This window comes from Pseudopodoces humilis, chromosome 10, assembly GCF_049639895.1.
Source record: "Pseudopodoces humilis isolate 2021_Gansu_Grassland_sample_001 chromosome 10, ASM4963989v1, whole genome shotgun sequence".
Classification (NCBI taxonomy): domain Eukaryota; kingdom Metazoa; phylum Chordata; class Aves; order Passeriformes; family Paridae; genus Pseudopodoces; species Pseudopodoces humilis.
Genome location: NC_142209.1, coordinates 9,865,453 through 9,890,311, shown reverse-complemented (window position 1 = coordinate 9,890,311; position 24,859 = coordinate 9,865,453). Strand labels below are relative to the sequence as shown.

General features: G+C 38.1%; 1 protein-coding gene across 4 annotated transcripts in view; it reads right to left on the bottom strand.

The window, feature by feature from the left end:
- The window catches only part of PTPRC (protein tyrosine phosphatase receptor type C), a 66,587-nt gene that overhangs the window by 11,055 nt on the left and 30,673 nt on the right, over positions 1-24,859 (bottom strand). For 2 of the 4 annotated variants that reach the window (XM_014250859.2, XM_014250858.2), the window contains 17 exons: positions 15,720-15,746; positions 15,132-15,266; positions 14,210-14,308; positions 12,830-12,862; positions 12,379-12,600; positions 11,710-11,838; positions 10,745-10,897; positions 9,969-10,103; positions 8,648-8,806; positions 6,382-6,578; positions 4,602-4,662; positions 3,824-3,932; positions 2,629-2,660; positions 1,377-1,492; positions 694-784; positions 521-597; positions 258-294 (listed from right to left, as the gene is read on the bottom strand). In XM_014250859.2, coding sequence (XP_014106334.1) covers positions 258-294; positions 521-597; positions 694-784; positions 1,377-1,492; positions 2,629-2,660; positions 3,824-3,932; positions 4,602-4,662; positions 6,382-6,578; positions 8,648-8,806; positions 9,969-10,103; positions 10,745-10,897; positions 11,710-11,838; positions 12,379-12,600; positions 12,830-12,862; positions 14,210-14,308; positions 15,132-15,266; positions 15,720-15,746 — 1,812 coding nt within the window. The remainder of the gene's footprint in view (positions 1-257; positions 295-520; positions 598-693; positions 785-1,376; positions 1,493-2,628; positions 2,661-3,823; positions 3,933-4,601; positions 4,663-6,381; positions 6,579-8,647; positions 8,807-9,968; positions 10,104-10,744; positions 10,898-11,709; positions 11,839-12,378; positions 12,601-12,829; positions 12,863-14,209; positions 14,309-15,131; positions 15,267-15,719; positions 15,747-24,859) is intronic. The other 2 variants (XM_014250863.2, XM_014250864.2) reach the window with 2 other exon arrangements.

Here is a 24,859-nt window from a genome sequence, read left to right as displayed (position 1 = left end):
CACTCTTCTGTATCTTTAGTGCATAGCTATGAAATCCGAAAACTTCTGTTGTAAAATTATACAACAGGAGAAATCTGCCTTTGAAGTACGATTTATTGTCACAAAATTCCCTAAGCAAAAACTCATTGACAACTTTGTCATGTTACATTTCAAAATGTCAGGTTTTCATTTTTCCTTTAAGCTTACTAATAGGATTTTACTGCTCTAACAAAAATAGGTTAATAAAGAAAGCATATTCTTTTAAGATTATAGAGTACCTTGTGCAGCAATGTATTTTCTTGGTTCCTTGAAGCCCTGTAAAAAGTACATTGTTATCAGCTTTTAGAAAGAAAGCATGAACAATCAAGAAGATTTGCAACTTTAAAAACAAATTCAATATGCAACAATTCAATAATACCAAATTCATTACAAAGGTAAAAACATCCCCAATGGAAGTCCTCCAAGGTGTTGATGCTTTAAATGCACAGACTACAAAATTTCTTCTATAACGTCTAAGACTTCTTAAGGAAAAGTCACTCACATCAATATAACTTGCATTGATATAGTCTGATCCTGGATCTCCTGGCACCTCTGAGAGCTCAACGCGGTTATGGTCATCTGTTTAAATCATTTAAACCAAAACAATTACATTATCTCAAGGCAGTTAGAAATCAAGCATATATAAAATATGTCAAACTTATTACAAATACTCACATGGAAGAATATCAATGTAACGGTTTTTGTTCTGATTATGGCTCTTTTTGGCCTCCTTTATAGAAAATTTACTGAAAACTCTAGGAATACTCTGTAAAATACAAAATTTATCTTATTAGCTAAGCCTAGATTTAAAACAGCTTTTACAGTCAAATGAATATGGAAATAATTAGTCATTACTGAATCTGGAAGGTAACACTGTACTTCATAAGATATTACTTCATATATTTCTTACATCTAAAGTTTAAAAAATTCTCCTTAATATAAGACTATCTTCTAATATATAATATATAAATTATATATTATAATATTATATATATTATATTCTTAATATATCTCCACAATTACATATTATTTATATCCCCATGGCTATGCACTAAGACAAAGTTTAAAAATATGTATTAAAAGGTACTTTAGGATGAGAGGTATTTTGACTGCATACTTTATACTTTTGCTGACAAACACCTTCAGGAAAAAAAATAAATTTAGTCTTGGAATAGGGAGAGATTGATAGCAAAATTAACTGAGGACTATTTGACCTTAGATGAGAATTCACTCAATTTTCTAGATTGTTTATTTTTTATTTATTTATAACTAGTACACATACTTCAAACCTGCTCCTGGTGGAATTCTTCCAACCACCTGGATAAAAACCTGTGGTATATTTTGAGTGAAAGGCAAACCTGAAATTCTTCCAAGAAGAGCCTTCCTTCATCTGCAATTTTCCTCTTGTATGTGTCCAACAATAGCTCTGAGGGTATTGGCTCTATGTTGAGAAGTTGCCTGTCATCATCTTTAACTGTGTAAATAAGTCAAATGTTTATTATTACTGATGTTGAAATTGTACATTACACTTCAGTAAATGTGATTCTAAAACTGACAGATAAATTAACAAAATAACTAAACTCTTTCTTTTAACTTGGTGTATTTATTTTTATAAAACTGGTGTTGCCCGAGCCAGCTGTGAGCAAATGGGCTGTGGGAATAAGAGATCTTTTCCAGCTCTGGAGACACCTCTGGAGGAGGCCACATGCAGGGACACTACATTAATACTTTTGCACAACGTGGTGACTCTCATAGTCAGGCACAGCGAGCGCCTCAACAGCCACCACAGCCACACAGCCTTGCCTTCTGCTTCAGTTCTGGACAGTTGTTGTCAGTGATTAAAATATAACAACATGTATCGCCTTACTTTCCAGGTTTTCTCCAATTTATGCTCTGAGTTGCAGTAATCTGCAACATCATATTGAATTATAAAATAACAATTGAACAAGTTTTAACACCTCTTACTAGACATATATTAATTTTTCATTTACATTGAAAAGTTGTACTTTTCAATAACCATGTACCTAAGCAAATGGATTTGAATTTCAACAGTCCTACTTCCCATTTAATGTAGCTAGCTTCTGTGAATTTTAGTGTTGTAAATTTTTTCTTGAAGCTTTCTGATATTGACTGATCCTGTCTTTCTTCACAGGTTTTGAAATCCTGTGCAAAAAGGTGCACAAAATTTTCAGCCTTTGGAATTTGAAAGCCTTCAAAATTTTTCAGTAAAAAACAACTGGCTAATGTTCAGTCTCTTGTTTTGGAAAAAGGTGCACAGAAAAGGAAAATTTCATTTTAAACTGGATTTTATTCTGAACTTATTCTCAATGTTAAACATATCACAAACATTGTCTGGGAAAACTAACTGGGGTTTTGATTGAATAATAAATAATTTTTCAAACACTGATGAACTTTCAGTTCACTTAAGCATAAATACTCCTATATATTTACTGAAGTATTTTTGCCCTCCAAATAAGGTGTGATCACATCGACATCTGCAATCTGTGCATGCAAAAACAAATAAAAAATAACCCAAAGGTGGTAGCAAGACTTGAGACTATTTCCTAAATGGAAATAAATATAAATTGCTAAATATATAAAGATACTCACCTGCAACAAGGTTCACGCCTTCAGAAGAATTGCTGTAAGAAGCAGAAGCAGCTGTAAATGCTTTGACTAATAAGATACAGATATATATGTTAAGATATATTTGTGTGTGTGCGTGTGTGTGTATGTATATATATATATATATATTTAAGTTAAATAAAATCAGTTCTGTATGACAACAGCAGGGCTGTTTTTAGCCAGCATCCTGCATTACAAGCTGTCTGTGAAAGAGTGCTACACCTGGGATTATGCAGAGGTGGTTGGGATCCTTGTCCTCCTGCCCTCCTGCCCTGAAGCAGAGAAACAAGGCAGCCACATCAAAAAGCTTTAGTGCCTGCGTGATTTTGCCCACCTCACCTACAAGTGAGTATTTAATTTCTTTACTGGAGTGACTGCTCACACCATCTTCTCTTCTCTTGCTAGTGACAGAAAACTAACACATAGATAAAATATAATATGTTTAAATGCTAAATAGCCAAGAACAAGTCAGGCTGTCTGGAGTGTGTACAAGCAAAAAATAGTTTGGCTTCCCTAAACAAGAGCAGCTTCCTGTCCCCCTAAGGGGAAGAGTAGGCTGAAGGAGTCACCAAATTCTGTTGTTGCCAGAGGGCTGAGAAGTTTCAGAGGAAATTGCTGCTGTGTCTCTCTGCAGGCAGTGCCCCCTCAGGAGAGCAGCAGTCAGCCTGGCTCTGCAGGGCTGTGGCACAGCAGGCATCAGAAAGGCAATGGCCATTCCTCTGTTGCCATCCTCTGTCCTACAGAACTGCTGAGCCATTGAGAGACTACTGTAATAAGCAACACCTCCCTGACATTGTTTAGGGTGAACAAACATTTGAAAGTGTTTCATTTCCAAGAAAGTGTGGATTATTTTCATTACTTTTGATTTAAATCATGAAGGAAATATTTTCCAGATATTTCTGATTTAATTTTTTTTTAAACTAAGGATAAGTAATTTTGTTCCGTGCCTTGGGCATGGGTAGAGCAGAGAGATTTTAAATCTATTTCATTATATTTGGTTTGTTAGATAAATTCCAAAATATCAATTTCTTTTAAAAAGACTTAAAGGTAAAAGGATATCTTTTCCCAGAATTAATGCAACATCAAACTTGTAACATTTTGCCACTACCCACTGTGAAATCTTGTGGAAAAAACAAAAGCTGTCCCCATCCCCCTTTCCATTTATGCAAGAGAGACTTACCTAAGCTTTTTTTTGTGAAGATCATAGATTTTGTACAGAACCAGTAGTAAAGCAATTACAGTCACAATGATCAAGAATGCCAAAAATATAATCAAGGCTCTAGAATTATCTAACAACAGAAAAATAATACATTTATTATTTTAAAATTACTTTATAAAAAAGAAACCTGTATACTCCCTGGAACCAGGGCTTATCAATTTTTGGTTTGGGGTCTTTTCTGAGAAAAAACTAAACAGGCTTGAGTTTGCTATGCCAAAGTAGAGGAGGGAATTTTATGTTTTCATTAAAAAATCTTTCCCTTAAATTCTTCATGTCCACCTGTCAAAATGCTACAACTCAGTGGTTCAGCATTACTGTGTTTGTCTGCTTCTATGTGTGATCTGTACAGTGCAGATCTCAGCTGCTCCTAATCTGGGAATTGGGAACCTCTGCTAAGTCACAGATGTTCAGCTCCTGAAATGCAAGATCTGAACACAAGAAAATAATCCTAAAGTGAATAATGTCAGTTAGAGAAATTAATTTCTTGTTGCATTTGAATGTTTCCTGAAGAAAGCACAGCTGTGTTATAATTCTGAATTATGATTAGTGACTTGGCAACATAGTCTGTTACATTAATACTGAATGAGGATATATTTCAAATGCAGATCAAATGTACAAATATAACTATAAAACAGGAAGTTTGGGGTTTTAATTAGGAGCAATTTAACTGAATTCACAATTTACATTATTTATATTATGCTAAAATCTAAAGGTAAAAATGCTCTACATATTTACTTACATCTGGTTTTTATACTCCCCATTACTGCTGTCCCATTATGTTCTCCATTAAACACGAAGATCTGCATGCAGTGGGTGACAATAACAGAGATGTTTAGATATGACAAGTAAAAATTTCTGCATACAATTCTTAAAAAACAAAGCACAATGGATTTTTGAAATTCATTCATCTATTGACAACATCATGACAGCATGACACCATGACAATCTCTGTATTGATATTGATAGTGCAGCTCAGGTCTCTACCCAAGTTACAGCAAGATCTGGATTCAAAAATATGGAGATGACAGAAAAAATAATTTAGAAAAATCGGAAACACACTTTACAAAATAAAAATCAGATGTATCTCAAAGTAAAATCTATTTTCTCTTTTATTATGCCTCTCAAATCAGAAAAAATAACCATGCAATATATAAAAATCCCATTTGCTGCAACAGTAAATATAAAAATAGTTGACTGAATTTCATGTTTTTAATACATGATAATAAAGTAATTCAAAAAAGTTTAATTAAATAAGGTGTTTCTTGCATCATTAACTTTTGGGTACTTTAAATGGTGTTAAAACACTTTGTTTTGCTGTGTTTATGTTTTGTCATATATTTAATATTTATTCAATTTTTTAAATTTCCGTAATAGAAATTTGTATCAAATCTAAAAGACAGCTTGCAGTCAAATATTTCACACTGTGCTTTTTTTCCTTTTGAGTCTTCTGTAACTTTACCAGAGTCCTTTCATTACTAGCTGAGCCCATAAGGCTTTCTGTGGTTTTTGGGTAAGAATTAAGCAAAATAAGTGCAAAGCAGCGCCCAGGATTTAGACGTGCAGAAGCAAATTCCTTCTGCAGGGAAAACTGCTCACTGGAAGTGGTGGACAAAAACCTTAAATGGCACAGAGGCCCTGTGCTACAATACAAGAATCTTTTGCTCCTACAGGACCTTATCTTTATTTTTCAAATATAAAGTTCTCTGAGCAGAATCTGTTGGGCAAATACTGACAAAATATTGAAATGAAACAGACTACACAAGTTCTCTGATACTGCATTTCTTCTGTAAAAACAGAGAAGGAGGAAAAGGCTGCAGGGAATAAGCAAAACTGCTTCCTAAAAGTAGTAAAACTCCATCCCTCCTACTGGTTACTTTCTTGCCTAAACTTTACTGAGAGGAACTATCAGGATGTAAAAAAATATTCCTACTGGCAATATTAAAGGAATTACACAGATCATTAGTTTTGCAGGCAACCCCAAAAGTGTGAAATCCCTGACAAAAATGTTTGAAGGAAGCCTTCAGGAAAGTGAAGCATGTAAACAGAGAATATCTTTTGTGTGGACACAAGGACTGGGTTTGTAAGAGGCTGATGTAAGGACATGCAAAAGGATCTGAACTGCTTTACACCAATTAGTCCCTGAAGAGCCAAAAATCTTCATTCATTGAGCAGAATCTATTTTAAAAACTAAAATATCAGTCATAGTCAAGAAACTATTTTAATCTTATAGAAACCCCAAACTTCTCTCTGAGCCAAGTACAAACAGTCTATTCTGCTTGCATTTTTCTTACTGTTAGAACTTATGTGGAATAGCACACCAGGGATAGCTTGATAGGCTGGGCATATATGCATTTTAGTTCCAAAATAATAATTAATTTTTCACACCTGAGGCCTACAGATTATAAATTGACTCTTCTGCCACCATATTTGCCCTTTTTTTCCTAAAATAAAGCATAATATACTTAAACAATGAAAATGCAGCAATATTTTATGTATTTTAACACAATAAGCTAACTTACCTTAAATGTATAATTTGTCAGGTACAAGAGATTTTCTCTTTTAAATTCACATTTGCCTTTGCTTTCAGTTTTTGCATCATTCTCCCAAATCAATTTAAATTCTGCACGTGGTCCAAACTCTTTTTGTTTTTTGCAAGTAATCTGTACAGCATTATCAGCTGTCAATGTTTTTTTAACATCAGTCACTTTTTGTGGTACTGTAGACAAGAAAAAGAGTTACTTGCTCTATTCTCATCATTTCAAACCCAGCATTTCAAGCTGTATGTGCTCATGTCTGTTTCCTGTCTTCTCTCAATAACTTCATCTATTTTCTTCCTTAAACATTTCAGTCCCAATTTTACAAGATAAGTAAAATCAATTTTGCCTTAATCATAGGCTTATCTAAGCTGGAAAAGATGTGAAGTGGAACTGAAAAGGCTCTACTGACAGTCAGATTGCAAAAATAGTATGATGGCAAATCTCTCTTACATCTGACATCACTTTCTCATTTGAGAAACATGGGACAACAGACAAGAGAGAAGAAAAAAGAGTTCTCCATGTGAATATTGATTTCAAAACTATTGTAAATTAAGTTTTCTCCCAGGAAAACTAGGCCTAGTATATTCTAATATTTGGAACAGTGTCCTCACAATTAAGTCTGGCCTAAAGGCATAAAAACTTTTTAATGATACAGAATTTGTTAAGTCTAATCTGTGATTTCAAACTCTGGTTTTGTATGCTGCAGCAAATGTTGCAGGTTTCAGACTGAGGGGTACAGCCAAGGGACCTTTCACTGAGAGATGGTAAAACCTTTCAAAAAGTGAATGAGGCAGCCTATGTAAGGCAGCCTCATTCCAATAGCCACCTTTCAGTAGCCATACCTCAACAGCCACATTTCAGTAGAACACCACCATGGAAATTTTCTACAAAATTATGTCAACTTGCAAAACAGCATATTGGAAAAAAAAAAAAAACAAAAAAACCCAAGCAGCTTCTTTTTTCTTTATATGAGGAGCTAAGACCTGTAAGGCTTTATAAGCAGATGAAATATCCCATGTGAGGAGTGGTGGGATATTTGACTTGGCTGAGTGTGGGGTTACATCATAGCTGATCATTTTTACCCACAGGGCAGATCTGTTAGATTCCTATTCCACATGTTGCTTAAAGAGCTGTGACAAGGAGAAAGTGAACATTTCTGGAGGCAATGTGTTTGTTGAAGATGAAAACATCTTTTATAAAATGTAGGGGTTTTCCTGCTTCCAAGGACTTGTGTTCTACTGATACATTCTTCAGTTCAAGAAGCCATAAAACTCCTCCACTTCCTGCTTGACTTATTGTCAACTGTTGTGGCAGTTGGAGAAGGTCTAATTAATATATTAACTCATGACACAACTCATTATTTTCTCAAAAAATAAGGGAAATTACGTTGTTTGCACATCCGTAAACTTATGTTATAGGCTTTAATCTTCACCTGAATTGTTAAAATGAGTGGAACCCAGAAAGTCAGGGGTTCAAAAGATAATATGCTACAACTAGATTTTTTAGAGAAAAGAACCATGATCATGCTCATATTAGGGCTGCCTAAAAATTAAAGCCACATTTAAATTTGTATTACCATTAAGTCTCAGATCAACCTATTTATCAGTAAATTAATTTTTTCGCTTTTTTTATCTTTTGTGGGGCTTCGGGTGCCAATTCTGATCCCTGTATACTTCAAACAAAAAGATGCACAGACCTTTCTGTCAGCAGAAGGGTTGGCACACATTTTTTCATCTTTAACCTAATGTTGGAAGCTGTGTACAGGTACAGCCAAGCTAACTGACATCCATTAGAGATGGACAGTGTTGGTGTTGCCTGCGTCTGTTTCAAGCGAACAGGTAGCTACACAACAGAAAGTACAGGTTGTACATCTTTGTAACTTTCATGTCACAAAGAAAAAAACTTTTTTTATTCTCTTTTTGTTTCATTCAAATTTTTTCTTTATATTGGGACATAATGCTTCCTAAAAACTTCACATGAATTTCAAATTATTGAAATCCTATTTTTAAAATTTTATATATATCTAAGAAAAATACTACTACAAAGTGAATAATTAAAAAGTAGATCAACATTAAGTAATTCTAAATGGGACACTAATGAAATAAATGTCAGTACAATTATTTTAATGTTAATCAGTTTCTTGACTAATAGTAATACCATGTATAAAATATAATGAACCACAATAGGAAAGTACAAATTATTTGTGTTAGTATCAGCCTAGTTCATAACAGTTAGTAAACAGATTTACCTCCTGCTTTTGTTGTAAATTCATGGCTTTCACTGCTACCTTCAACTCTGTCACCCTGTTTGTTGATTGTATATGGAGTCACAGTTACAGAAGCTGTGGTATAAGGTTCAAATCCATTGAAAGTATAGTGAGTTGTGTTGATATCTGTGTTATGAACCACTGAAAAATGAAATTATTGAAATTAATGAAATCTATGTTTGGAGCACAGGAGCTCTTGCACTTTACTAGACTAACTGAAACCACTGTCATGTGTATTTCTATTTTAATTACCTTAATCTGGTTCATTTGCTTTGCTAACTAATGCTAAGTGAAGGCTCAGGAAGAGGAGGAAATACATAAATACAGAGAGAGTATTTACACATGAAGAGTACATTCAGCCTGGGAAGAGGTAAGTAGGAAGGCATCACTGCACACTGAGCAAGTCTATCCTGGTGTGATGCCAGAGATGATGTGGAAGTCCTACTTTCAGGAGCGGCAAACAGCAGAAGAAAGGAATTGCATGAGAAGTGACATGAGCAAAGCTACTTCCCACACTGCAGCTGGGCTTCAGTGGCTTGTGGAGCAGGGGAGCCATGGCCTTTCCATCTGTCCTTCTGCCTGCTTGCCATCCTCTCTGCAGTCACACATTACTACCTCCATCTCCTACATTGGCCAAGCCAAACCAACAACAGAAAATGGCTCATGGGGCTGCCACCCTTTTGGGTTGCGGGCAAATTTTGGGCATGGAGAATGGGAGAGATTATCTGTATCAGAGGAGCACAGGAGTATGACAGTCTTTGGTTCCTGTGGCAACCCAGGTATACATAACCTTCAGTATGTGAACAGAAAGGCTGAATTAAGCCTAAAGGATGAATCAAGCCAGGACTAGCTTAGACCTGATACATATTTATTATTATGAGGCTCTTTGTATAAGGACTCATTTTCCAGTCCTTGTTTTGAAGAAAAGCTTGCATCTGGAGAACATGATCCCAGTACAATGTATATAAATTTATTCTTTGAAATGTAAGGTGACCTAGACCAGCATATCTGAAAGGAGTGGCCATTTAGCAGAAGACATTGGCTATACCTATCTGAACATGTTTATGCCTAACTGCCATATGTTTATGCCAACTGAAGGGTGACAGGGTCATGTCCTGAAATGGTAAACTGAATAATCTCAACTGAAAGTTCAACTGGAACAACCTTAAAGGAAGGAAATTTTAACATTTCTCTGCAAAAAATTGCAGTGTTACAAGATTCCAATAGGACTTGACAGTGCATTATGCTTGGTGGTCTGTAATTATATACATGCAATGAATTATTTAACAGTAAATATACTTACTTTTGCCTTTCACAATGAACTTCACAGAGTAGCCATGTATAGGACCCTTCGAAGTGTCCTCAGATTCTGTCCATGTAACTGTTACACTTGTGGTATTTTTATGTGTTACTTGAAGGTTATGTGGTGCTTCTGGAGCTATTGTAAAAGAAAAATAACTATAATTAGCAATGAATAAAAAAAAAGTATTCTTCTTTTTACCTACTTTGATTAATTAATTAATTAAATTTCATCTGACACTAAAGCAAGATACCAACAATATATAATATTTTTGTACTCTATTTCAAGAAAGCATACATAAGTATAAATTGAGTATGTGTAAAAGAATCATATTACAGTAATTTCATACATTTAATTAATTTAGGACAAGGTTAATATAGCAACATCACATTTTACTAAAATTGCCCAGTGTCTTCAAATCAAGAATTTAAGACTGGTTTCAGACTAAGTCTGCGCTTTTTTTGTGTGTGTGTCTTCATTCAAAATTCCATATAGTTGACCATATACATTCTCAGTCTCCAAAACAACAACAAAAAGTAATCACAGTCTCTGACAGAAGGAAAGAAAGGCGCATATTGGAAGACTGAAGGGGTGACTGCAATCAAAGTACAACCAGGAGGGCAGGAGACAAGGAAGGCGGAGCTGAAGGAGAAGCTGAGTGTGGCAGAGAATGCTGCTCAAAGTGTATCTTTAACCCCAGCAAACTGAGATAATGGGTTTCATAGTAGGGGTTCCCAGAAACCTGCGCAATCTAAAGCAAAAGTAAGCATTACACTTACCACCATAGTCTGTAAGTATGCTGAAGCTTTGGTTGGCAACATTCCTTTCATTAAAATATATGGATCCAATGCAGTGGTACTGATGGTTTGGTGATAAATCTTTCAGCACTTCACAAATTAAGTTTTCATGTTCTAAGTGTGTAGACTGTGAATCTGTAGACACAATAGCTTCATCAATATTTTTCACAACTTCAAAAGTATGTGGCACCATTTTAACCGAGATTTGCTCTACCATATGTATTTGATATAATTTGTAATAAACCACCATACTATTCCAAACAGAAAAATGTACAACCTGACCCAATGACTAGATTTTAGATTCTTACTAACTTAGTTTGCATAAATCTTTACTTTTCATCAGTAAAGGTCATGATTTGACTTTCTAAGGAATCAGCTTTCCTACAGAAATCAGAACATGTCATGGGGAGTCTGGCAGAACCCTGGGATAGCTCTTCAGATCCTGGCTCTTCAGCTCCCTGAAGCAGGAAATCTCCAGCCCCAGACATTCATCACATATTTTTCTGGGGCATGTGAGGCCATTCAGCATTCATATCTGCCCTATCACACTTTTGAGCCAGCATGTCCTCAGGCTGGCTGGCTCCCAGAGCAGAGAGCCCAGCCTTGCACATCCAGGAGCCTGCACAGCGAGCGGCCAAGGCAGCCTGCAAGGGGTCAGCTCACAGCATACCCACCGACTGCAGCATTTCCAAACTTCCCAGCTCCCCTTCAGAAAATCAAACAGGACTCAAAACCTCCAGAAGTTGTGCAACTTGTGAAGTTGGTAAACTGAACTTTTGAACTTTCCCAGACCCACACTGTTGGGGGATGGTACTCGTCCAACTGGCAATCCCAGGAATTCTGAGCTACCCTTCCCTCAGACTGGCACAATTAATTTAAATCTGCCAGTCTCTCACCAGAAAACATCATCAGCAATGCTTTTAAAGATCTTTAAATAAATAACTCACTTTCAGAATACTTTAGAGGTGATATCCCATTGCAGGTAACAGTCACATTAGCACAGTCAAGTGAGCTACTCCAGCATAACCAGGCAAATGTGGCGGTTGTGACCTTGACTTCTACAGGTTCATTGGCAACTGGAAAGGAAGAATATTATACATCATTGTAACATTGGCTATACTGAGTCTTTAAATAACTGTTTGTTTATGTTTTTGACTTGTCTTGCAATATGAAGATACAATCAGTATAGAATAACATACAAAGAAATTAATAAGAAATGGAAAGAAAAATTGAGAAAGCCTTCATGAGATAAAGACACACAAATATTCAAATAATAAAGCATTAGTCCAACATTCAGCATAAGCAGCAGCTTTGAAGTGGTAGCTGTTATTACTATTGTTTAACACACTGCATATGGTATATGGCCAATGCAGTTAAAGTTCCCTTTTTGCTCTAAAATGAAAAAACTATGGTTGGTTTACATTATTCTTTAAGAAAATACTGAGAAGTTTTAATGTGCAACTTCTTGCAAACCATGGACAAAATAAAAAAACTTTCTGTCTGATCCTCTGAAAAGCAGCAAGAATAGACAAAGAAACCTGAGGAAGCTGAATTACTGATATTAAAAAAAAAATAAAAAGATAAGAAAGAAACTACTAAAACCCTTGTACACCTACCTTTTGGAATGAGAAAAGAAGTATTGTCTGAACATCTGCCATTTTTAACTTGAACAGTATATATCTGGCATTTCGGAAGCTCTACTGAATGGTTGCTGGAACTCACAGTTATTTTTATGCCATTCCCCAAAATAAAATATTCTCTGTCTTTTGTGTCAATTTTTAGTAAAACTTCAGCCTTTTTTGAGTTGTTCTTACTGTCTCTTATGTCTTCAATAATATCTAAAAGAAAAACCAGTGTAAATGGAGGTGAAAAGGCCAGAATTGTTAAATAACTTTAATCTTACTTCTTCCAGAACTGGAAGACATTTTATAAAATAACCCAAGATGCTAATGGATCAGTTCTACTTTTTTACTATTTTATCAATCGTAATTTACCAGTTTTCTGTATTTGAGTTTACTATTTGGTCTCATTTCAAGACTGAAGGAGAATAAGGGGTTTGTTTCTTACCACAAGTTGCTTCAGGTATCACTGTGGTAGTTTCTATAAGAAAAGAAAACAGTATGAAGGTCTGTCTTAACAGGTTGGGTATTTTTTCCACAGAGCATTGGAGAAGGGTGACCAGTACTGCCCCAAACTCTTTGTTCAATATATTCAATACAAGTAAATGTATTTAGCACTCCTCTTACATTTGAAATAGGGAAGAAAATATCAACTATACATAACCCCATTCTTTAGCTAGTTATTTCAGGGATAATGTGTCTTTCACAATTTTTCCAATTACATAATGAACTAGAAACAAACTGGTTATTAGTAACATTTCTATGCACAAAGTTACACAAGAATATTCCAAAATCACACATTCTCATAGCAGCATGATAAACTGCAGCAGTTTTCCAGGATATGTATGCTGTGGAATGGGTAACTGAGCAGTATAAAATGTCACCAAAGAAACAAAATCTACCTGCTTTTTGCACTGCCATTCTTACCTTTGGGAAAAGATTTATACAACAGTATGGATCATTTAATGACTACTTTTACACCAGGATATCCAAAATAATTTTTTGCTGGTATCTTCTGTACAGAAGCTTAAGAAAAGAACTTCATCCTGAAAACAGTTATTTAATATAGCCCAAGGTAAAGGTAAAACACACAGGTATCTTTTCATTGAAGGTAGACCCTAGATTTGCCTGCCTGCAGGCTGGGAGTGACCTGGCTGGATAGTGGCCCTAAGGAGAGGGAAAACTGAGAGGGACCACTGCAGAGTCACCAAGATTGTTAAGGGCAGAACACCCACAAATGAAAGCTAAGCTCAGTTTGTCAAAGAGCAGACAGCAGCCTACAGCTAGTCAAAGGACACTTCAAAAAGATGGAAAGCATCCAGTTACTGCATGTACTTTGCACAAGCACATACATGTATTTTATTGACCTGAGCAATTCCTTACAGCACAATGGCAACTAAAATCACTGTTCAGTGCTTCAACTACTAGATCCCAAGTAAGTATTATTGCTGTGTGAAACCAAAGCGGAGACACTGGAAGACAGAGAGGCACACAGATCTTGGATGTATTCACACCTTTTTGCTGCTTGGTAAAATTTCTGTGAATAACAAGAGGAGTACTGACACAATAATTGACAGATTTAGATTTACCCTACTACTATGTGCCACTGTGTGGAAATAATTTCTGCTTTGCACTTGCTTGACAAACAACAAATCTGGTATCTTTAATATTACTCATAAACAGTAAGGTTCCTAAAAACAAGATTAAGTTTAATGCAGTTGTATGCCTAATTTGTATGCTCAGGTTTGATTCTAAATGAACTGCCTCATTCAAACCCATTTTCTGTCTGATGTATCAGAACTGTGGTAACTGGGTGCAAGTTTGTCACCTATTGTGTGAGTGGAGCTGAAAGTGGGGCTGATCCCAGTGCTTGCTGACATGCTGACTGATGAGGTGGTGCTGTGCAAGGATGTTGAATAGTAACCATCTGTAAGAAAATAAACAATATTTCAGCATTAAAAAGTGAAATTAATTCTTTCATATGGCTTTGTCGTCAGAAATGTCTTACACTACAACACTTCTCTGATTTTGTTTTTTTTTCTTAGGGGATTTCTGTAATTTAGAGGAGAATGCTGAAAGAAAAGTCATGTTAATATAGTAAATAAACAAAAAAAATAGTATTTAAGTAGAAAGTAAATTTTTAGGAGTATACCACTTACAAATTAATTTTGCAATGTACAATGACAAATTTTTGGTCATTATTTAGTCATAATTCCAGATGAAGTCAACCATTATATAGTCAACCACTATAAAAATAGTGTTAGAATTTGTGAACTGGGAAAAGCTAGAACATTTTGCTACATTCTTACAGTAAAACACAATTATGAATAATGCTTGTGCTGTTTCACAAACAACAACACTAGGTCGTGCTCATTTGCCAGATCACGTATCTTGCTCGCTATATTTCTTACCATATCTCATTATTTACCTCCCTGTTTATATACCACTGACAGGTTTCTATATTCTCTTTTAGGTACATTCCTATTGCTCTTGCTTTGGGGACAGCCTTGTTGGCAGCAGCTGGCATTTTGATGCTACTGTGGTGACTGCAAGACTCGTCCCTCAGGTAGCAGACCTGGCCCTCGAACAGCAGATCCTGCACATGATGCTGGCATTGCCACTGTGCCAGAGCACAGACACCGCTTCCATTTGATGAACCATGAGTTGAAAAAGGCTACCCTGGTGCTGAATGTCTGTTTTCCCCTAGAGTTTTGAGAGCAGAAGGTGGCTTCTAGAGGAAGACAGCAAACCTGCTGAAGCATTTCCGGAGGGAGTGCGTGCGGTGAGGGCAGCGGAGCTGCTGGTGCGTGCTGAGCTGCTCGGTGCCGGGCCGGGGCTGGGCTCTGTGTGCGTGGAGAAGTGCGTGCTGTTTGCGAGGGTGGCACCTGTGGTGAGAGGTACAGCAGGGTCAGTAATGCTCCATTAATGTGTGCCCGGCTCAGGAGGGACAGGGCTGCTCACAACAACAGGATGCAGTACTGGAGCACTCTCGTACTGAGACACTGGGAATTTTTAACAAAGTAAAGGCACATCAAACATTTAAAGTGTGGATGATTCAACAGGTGTCAGATGAACAACCAGTGAGTATATTCTTTTTTGGTTATGATTGTCCCTTTCATGCTAAATGCTGTGTTTTAAAATATACCTAAATACATTACTCAAAACCAGACTTGTCTGATACTCCTGCCTATTAAGGCAGTATATTTCATTTTGTTGGGTGAATGAAAAGGAATTATTATACACTCTGTGAGGTAATTGTGTGTGAGAAAAAAAACAAAACAATAAATTGTCAGGGGAAAAAAAAATCAATGAAGTTATGTCATGTGAATTTTTCTTACCAGGTGTGATCGTTGTTGTCTCCTGCCCTGAAAAAGAGAAAGAAAGAGAAAAAGTATAGCTTAAACTTTCAAGAAATTTGCAAAAAATTATAAAAAGCCACATTCATTCTTCCCAAAATCAGCCAGACTTTCCCCAGGAAATTACACATTCTTAAATTATATTAAGTGGATGTAGCAACAACCAGACCTCCAAAATATCAAGTATACAGTCACAGAATCACAGAATCACAGAATCACAGAATCACAGAATCACAGAATCACAGAATGGTCTGGGGTAGAGAGGATCTTAAAGATCATCAAGCTCAAACACCCCTTCCATGGGCAGGGATGCCACCCAGCAGATCAGTCTGCTCAGGGCCCCGTCCACCAAACTTCTATTCACCTGTTTGGCTCTTCCTTCCTCCTCCTTTTACTCTTTTTCTACCAGATTTGTCCCACTATGTTTGTTTCTTGAAATTTATTTATCTCCTTTTTTGTGGCACTTGTTTTTCAGATAGTACTTCCATGTTTATAATTTCTCTGTTATTTCAGCTTCCCTATGTGGCACTTCACAACTGCTGTAGTTTTACTCTTTTGAAAATAGACTCTTTCCACCTTTAAAGTAAAAAGTCAGGTTTATGTGAGAAACTGCAATACTTGAGAGATACATAAGTATCCTGTTCATGTGTCAGCATCAAAACTGTGTCCATCATCTCTGACACAGAAGATCAACATAAGCAGATATCCTGGGACTCCAGAGATTTTCTCCATATCAACCTGACAAGCAGCAGCACACGTGTTGGCTGCTCAGTGGCCATCATGGATTCAGCACCCCATATGGACAGTTCAGAAGGTTGAAAACAGCCATTAAAAACACACAACCGGTGATGACAATGTCACCTGCAGGGAGTGAGAATTTCTTGGTGCTCAGAACTGTCATGAAGTGTGTCTAAGCCACGATATGAATATGAATGTATGTGGGAACTGACAGTGGTCAAATAAGAGATTTTTAGGCTTCAGGCACTAGCTTGAGCCTGTGGGAAAGTCAAGTACACAACTTTCTCACTCTGGCCTGGGAAATCGTAAGGAGGAATCCAAACAGTCCTTAGAGAAGGAAAACAACCTTTGCGGGTGTTGCTTCTCTCCTTGTTGTTTACTTGTAAGAAACAGTCAAGGGGTGATGTTCCTAACTGTCCAGTGATGGTGATGTGTTGGTTTGATGGCCAATGAAAGCTTTACCTTTTCGGACCTGCTCAGAACTGTCTATAAAAGAAGATCAGGAAGAACAAAAAGTGCTCTCTCTTTGTAACTAAGCTTGAGAGTTTGTGTCATCACTTCTCCATTCCTAATACAGTGCAACATCTGGTGACCCTGATGGTCGTTACAGCCAAGAGCTGAAGAACACTCTGCCTCTCCTTGATAGGTAAGGAGTCTTTTCCCCACGTGCTTCTGGAGAGCTACAGGTCTCAATGATCCTGGGTAGTGAACCTTGCCAATGAGTGGGTCTGGAACAGCCATCCCAACAAAGCTAGAGTTCATATTCCTGGGATAAACTACTGTGTCTGCATATTGCACTCGCAGGCTGTTGGGATAAAGGTTTCCTACAAAGGGGAACTGAAGTTCCACTGAGGAACAAATCATCCTCTCTCTGTGGAAGGACGTATTGTCACGCTTGAGACTCACTGTATCAGATACTATGTGTGCTTTATTCACGTGGGCAAAAGCCCAAGGCTTTATAGTAACTGCCGACAATGCCTTTAGTCCTTGTCAGTTCATAGGGGACCGCTTATGGTTCGAGATAACTAATGGAGATACCAGCATGTGTAGCCTGGCAGACACCTGGGGCACACCCTCTAAAGCGTTACCGCTGTGGCCATCTGGAGACGGTGATGCAAGAGCGGAGGATTCGGATGCCGGGGATGCCTTTCCTATGCACACTTGAGAGGATGGAGGGCGGCGGGGCCAGGGACGCCGCAAGTGGCGTTTCCTCGGCTCCACCTGGACCCTTGAGGGACATGGGAATTGAATGAACAAACTACCTCTCGCCATGAGATTACATCCTTCCAAAGTATCCCTCTCTGTCGGTGGGGATGGTGCTCATGGTGCAGCCAGCAGGGCTTGTCATCCCACCCACTGTCCGCTATTGCCTTGCCCCGCCTCGGCACTTCCAGCCCATCCGGCCTTCTGAAGACATGGAATACCTCTGCTGATACAGCTTTGCACTGAACACCGTGGCCCTGAAGTTGAGAGGAAGTCAAACAACATACTCTGTAACAGAGGTTTCTCCCCATAGTCCCACTCCACCCTCCCTTCAGTGCCCAGTGGGTTTTGGGGTGAAAAGTTCACCTTCTGACTGTTTTATGGTTTTAACTTTTCCTGTGTCTGTTTTAAGGATTGCCCCCTGTGATTCCTAGAGTTTGGTTGCTGTGCTTTCTCTTTGTATCTTTTCCCTCCGCAGGTGTTTGGGGGCGGGGGGAAGCAGATGCTCTGGCCCTGAGAGGCTGTGTCGGGAGGAGTTGAGAGACAGTGGCTTGGTTTTCTCAGTGCAAACGCTCCCCACTCCTCCCCATGCAGTGTGTCGCTGCTGTGGGGTTAGCACACAGCGCAGCGAGGGCTGCCTGCAGCTCCCCTGCTGCGAGGGGAACAAAGATTTGCCTCCAGCACCCCCTTTTCCCCGGGGGTGGTGGAAGGGGGAGCTCTCCATTCAGAGAGGCGGCGGGCAGGCGCTGAGCTGAATGGACAGCAGCACTCGGCTCTTCACCTGCGCTTGTCCACTCCCCTTCTCTTACCGCATCTCCAGTAAACAAGCAACCTTTGCTGTACTTTTGCAGATAACACAAATTGGTTTCAATTTTAAGTGTTAGCTCTCTAGGATGGTTGTTACTGATATCTTGATTACACAATGTGAATTTACTGATATGATATGATATTGTTGATAAGTTACAGTTTTATAGCCGGCTGCTTCTTCTCATGTTCTTTGCTATCTCTTTGTCTGTAATTACCTATAAGACACATCACTCAAAGATTTTTTCCTTTTTTCTAGTTATTTATGCTAGTTTTTGTGAAGTATTTTTCAGATTTCCAAGAAATATTATCTGAGCTTTGTGGAACGCCTCCTCTGACCTGAGGGATTGGGATGCGGTTCCAGTTCTGGTCACAGACCACTCCGAGAGTTTGCTGAGTTCAAAGCACCCTTATCCTGACAGAACTTCAAAGGAGACCAGTTATTAGGGGCTCATTTAGTTTTTACCCCAAGATCCTTAAGAAGCTTGTTTTAAAATTCATGTAGAGGATTCTTTTCCAGACAGGTCAGGCACTGGCCATGCCTTAGCTCTTTCTGGATGGGAATTGCCAACAGGCCCAGATGTTTCTGCAGAAAAAATTACATATGAGTTCTTTGACTTGGAAATTAGACCTATAAATATAACAGCTGAATTGATCTCTGGAGTGAACCCTAGAACCCTCGCCCAGGAGAGGTGTTCAGGCCTTCACTGGAAAAAAACACTTTAGCTGTTTGCAGTTTCTGGGCTGATCAAATTTATAGACAGCAGATAAATTTGAACAATATAATATTTATATTAGAAATTTGGAAAATGAATTATCAAATCTAAATTTTGATGGACTAACAACAGTAAAGATTAATTAATTTATTAACTTAGGAGAAGATATGCCTTTTCTTTTATCATCAGCAGGTTCAAGCAGTCACATCAGACACCCATCACCTTTGAGAAGTGAAAAAGGACACACTGCATAGCCTCTGTGGCTAGATCGACAACAGAAGAGTGACTGCAAAGGAGACAATCATGTGTCTAAAAATTGTATACAAACAATTTGACAACTAAAGCCCTGTGTCAGCATCATGGTACTGTGTTTCCACTAATATTCTTCAGTTGTTCCCTGTTTCAGGATTCAAGAAGACATCTAGTGATGCTAAAGATCAGCATCTTCAGCTGATGGACTTTTCCCTGAGTTTCATTTATTTGGACTCTACAGCAAAAATTATTAATTTTCCAAAAAAGATGTAATTGTACCTCATGTAATATCTCACGTGCCTTTGGTGTGCTTTGTAGTTACCAAGGGCTGTGGTTTTACTTTGTGGCAATTTGGATCATGTAGATCTTTGGGAATCAGGTTCATCAAGCAAATTCCTCCACTGATATTAATGTTTTCAATTCAGATTCTCATCCTATAGGTATCATTGGCAAATTGAGTGAGCAATGGTCCAATCCTGCACATCCTGCAATGGGTCTGTCTTTGCTGATGGGGAAAAATAAAACCCCAAAACCACAAACAAACAAATAAATAAAACCCAAAAAACCCCAGCATCCATGTTGTCTGAATTAATTGCCCATTTGATAATCAAATGCCGTTAACAGTGTTTGCAATTAATGGCAGCTGATCCTGCAAAAATGGTTCTTCCAATATAGCAGGAGGACTTTTAATGGAGCTTTGCTAATGGCAAACAGTGCTCCTTTGCAAAATATACTGCAAATTTTCAGGGCATATTGCTTATCACCTGCCCAGCCACAACTTATTGAAATTGATAAAATTAACTAATTTGTCATTGCAGCCAAAAGTAGTCAGGTACCGGTGCAAGGACCACCGCCTTTTACTGATGGCTCAGAAGAACAGAAAAAGCTGTTGTTACCAGGAAGGATAAATCTGACTGGCAAGTGCTGGAAGGTCACAAACCAGGCTTGGATCAGTTTGTTGAATTGAGGGCTATTGCCATGGTATTCCAACAATTTCTTTTAGTACCCCTAAATTTGGTCATTGAATCTGCTTATATAGCAGACATAACCAAATGTTTGGATTATTCACTTCTGAAAGAGGTCAATAATGCAGTCTTGTTTCATTATTGAAAACTTTTGCGCAATTCAAGTCTAAATTTATTTATATTACATCCTGCACATTTGGAGTCACCCCAATTTACCAGGTTTCATAATAGAAGGTAATCCCAGGGCTGACAAGTGAGCTATTAGTAACTGACTCCTTGCAAGAATGAACAACACGACTTGGTGTTGGTGCATGGATGTGATTGTGTAGAATTTGATAGTAGGTTCCAGAGAATCTCCCTGACCATTCTAAGTGAGTCCAATTGAGATTCTATGTAGTAATTGTTAAGTTACTAAAAGGACCTCTGGTGCTGTGTTTGCTCTCTTTCCTGTAAGGGTCCTGCAGGAGATTACAGACGCTGCCTTCCACCTTAAAAACAAAAAGGGTGAGATGTGGGAACTGACAGTGGTCAAATAAGAGATTTTTAGGCTTCAGGCACTAGCTTGAGCCTGTGGGAAAGTCAAGTACACAACTTTCTCACTCTGGCCTGGGAAATCGTAAAGAGGAATCCAAACAGTCCTTAGAGAAGGAAAACAACCTTTGCAGGTGTTGCTTCTCTCCTTGTTGTTTACTTGCAAAAACGGCCACGGGGTGATGTTCCTAACTGTCCAGTGATGGTGATGCCTTGGTTTGGCGACCCATGAAAGCTTTACTTTTTCAGACCTTCTCAGAACTGTCTATAAAAGAAGATCAGGAAGAATAAAAAGTGCTCTCTCTTTGTAACTAAGCTAGAGAGTTTGTGTTGTCACTTTGCTGTTCCTAATACAGTGCGGAAGAAGTACACAAAAACTGATGTCTTGCAAATACTTTTCTAGTGAGCAACTGAATTTGTTGTGGAGTGTACATGATGCAAGATCTCTTGCTAAAAATTACAATTTGGAAAAAGCCAGTAGCCTGACACCTTACAGAAAAGCATCAAGAGAAGTCAAATGAAGTTTGGCTAAAAAGAGTAATGCAGTATTTATTTCTTTACAGAAGTGGGGAAGGGTGTTGGCTAAAATCTGGTCCATGTTATGAGGATATGGGTTTATGAGATTTGCCTGAAATCATGAAACTCAAAATAACATTACTCTTTATTGTAAGAATATAATCTCTAAAATGTAGCAGACTGAGAATAGATTGAATAACATGGGTGTAGAAGCCACTACACTAACAAGTCTAGCATATTAATTCATTTATAACTATATATCTTCATTGAAACAAAGACCATGCATTCTTTTCAAAGCTACAGAATCTAAGCACATGAAGCTTCCTAACCTAAGAGAGGTTACAGATAAGAAACAAAAAGATAGGTGATGTTTTGAACTATCAATGCACCTTCAGCATCTGAAACCTCCTGTCTGCAGAATTTCTTTACAACAATTGCATGATCTATAACTATGTATTAAACTGCCAAGGAACCCTGTAAAACTAACAGTCATATCCATTCATATTTTCCATAAGCAATACATTTTCAATGTATTTTCATGTTTTTCAATTCAGTGTTTGAAAGCTGGCAGTTAGTAGTTTTAAATTCCATAATGTGATTTTTCTTTTTTGAAATGGCTTTTTAGCTGAAGAATCAATTATTCCTCCTCCTTTTCCAAATCTTACTTTGGTTTAGCACAACAAATATACCTCAAGTCAAATATGAACTTTCCGTGAGCATCAACACAGATTAGCTTCCACTTAGAAAGTTTTCCAAGAACAAAATAAAAGAAGTTGCAGAAAAAGTCCTAAATTAAACTCTGCTCACATTAGTGAAACATTCAGAATTACTTTTCAAGCTATTTACTGATCTCTGATGCAAACATGATAGAAACAAAAATATATATATCAAGGCTGCCTCTTCCAAGTAAAGTGAGATAATAAGAGATAAGGGGGATCATAAGCTTATCTGTGTTGTGTTTCTGGTTGCCCCATTCACTTCCTTAAGATTCTTGTGAAAATAATTTTCCCCATCCTCCCCCTTGTAAAGTTGGGAATAATGCTAATAGCTTAAATAGCATGTAAGGTTGATTGCTCACTCTCAGTGAGAGATGCTAAACATTACACATAATCATAGAACTCCAGAGATCACCTGATACCACTGCCTTGCTCAGAGCAGTGTCTTAAAACAATATGGTAAATAGTAGTCTGAGATTGCCCTTTTTTCCCCCCCTTATAACTAAGCACTGCCATTTTAACAGAACTTCATGGCAATTTTATGGCCTTCTTAAGCATTTCAAGGGTCTCCTGTGATTCTATTCCCTCATATGTTTTATTATAGCAATGGAATAGGACACAGTTGAAAAGAATTCAATAGGTGGCACCAGAACACTAAAAAATCCTCTCAAAAAGAAAAGCCAATGCATTTCCCCATGAAACCTTTTTGAGAGATATTGAGTAAAATGAAGGAAAATCAAGAAAGATCCAAATGCACCAGACTCTTACTCTGAGATTAATAGGTATATTGATTCTATTAATTTATTTTTAATTTATTAAAAGATGTCCCAGTGTTAACAAATCTCTGAGCTAACTTCAGGCTAACCAAGTTAACGTCAAAGACAAAACTGTCTGCTCATATTTATATTCTAAAACCTAACTCCAGAAACTTGAACACTGAAATCCGAAAATATCTTCAAAATGTAATGAGGATGTCCAATCCCCCAAACACAGGCTGTGCAGTATGAAAGCCTGATGATTGACAAAGTAAGCAAGTCAGTCCAAGTTTAAATGGGAGCTATCCCAAAACTTTTCCCAAAGCTTAAACTGCATCCAACCGTAAGACATTCTTAAGATGGTATGTGTCGGATAACAAGGATAAGATCAGATAACCCAAGTGGAAGAATTAGAGCATAGAAAAAGTTCCTACTACTGCAGTAAGTTTTTTAAGCTTCCCTCTCCCTTCTCTTGATTTGGCCACCAGTTGGTTCCTGCTGACTTACCTAAAAGACTTCAAACTCATCAGTAACGTTTGAGCAGATCTGGCCTTAATCACATGCCCTGAAAAATGTAATAGCCAGCAGCTCATCCCAAGGGCAAATGGGAGCCTGGCTAATCACTTTCATTCGCCTTCCTACCAGCTGGCAGACAGAATGCTGCTTCAAGGAAAGGTTTGAGATGGAATGACAGGCCGCCAACAAAATACACCCAGAACAAATGAGTTGGCCACTCTTTCTCCTGAAAGCCCAAAGATGTACTGGCCCTGGGAGTGAAACATGGGAGTACTGCATTATGAAGTACTTTCAATGTTCAACAAGAAGAGCAAAGAGAAAAACCGTAAAAGAATCCAGGCCACCAAAAAGAAGCCAACCTCTCAAACCCCCAGGACAGCAGGCTGTCTGGGTGACATCTGGAGGTACAGGAGCTGCTGCATCACCTCTGCAGTACTGACTCTGCACTCACTGTGCAGAGTGGTTGCACCTATATAAGAAGTCCAGTTGTATAAGGAGACAGCATTTTGTGTCACTGTCGGACACGAAATTATTCACACAGACACAGCTCAAAGTGAGATGAAAGAAGAAGAGAAGTTTATTTGTTCTTTCAGTACTTTTAGGTTTTTGACAATGACCAGGGATTGGATAGTCAGGTTACCACCTTCCCAACCACACTGGCTGTGAAAGATGTCCATCAAAAGGAGTATCTTTAATGGAATGTATAAACACCTATGTTTATAGTTACTTTCCTGGGAAAGTGGCTAGAAATCATGAAAACATTATTGAAAGGCCTGATTCTCAGGGCGACACATTTTGCTGTCTTAGGAAAATGTTTTCACTTGGTAGGACCAAGCAACTGAAGACAACTGGGACTTAGAATGTGTCAAAAGCAGCAGGAAGTGCCAGAACACATTTCCTGTGTCCATGTGCTATTAATAGCACAAACTCCAGCCGGTAAGATGGAGATCCTGTTGAATCAGCATTAAGAGCCTAAAAATGTTACCACGTTAGTAGGGCAGAAATCCATTAGCTGATGACAGGGAACATGCCTTTTAATTCCATTCTGCTGCTCAGTCTGCACAGTGAGTAAAATAGACCTGGTTTTGTGTTTCCTGCTGGACTGGCCAGGAGGCTACACTTGCACGGCAGCAGCTCAGGCTGTCTGCTCTGAACACAGGTTTGCTGCAGGACTGCATTCCTCCATCCACACAGCACAGAGCATGTGGGAAGGATGCCTCTTCTGCTAATAGTGCATTTGGTGTTTTATCTAGCACGGTACCATACCAGCTGGCTCTTCACATCCAGCTGTACTCGTGTCTTTGCCAGAGCTTGGAGGGGGCAGAGGAAGTAATCCATCCTCTCAGCCTCATGTCTGTAAAACAGTTGGCAGCCGGGTTTTGCTGCCAGGAAAAATGCTTAGTGACTCTG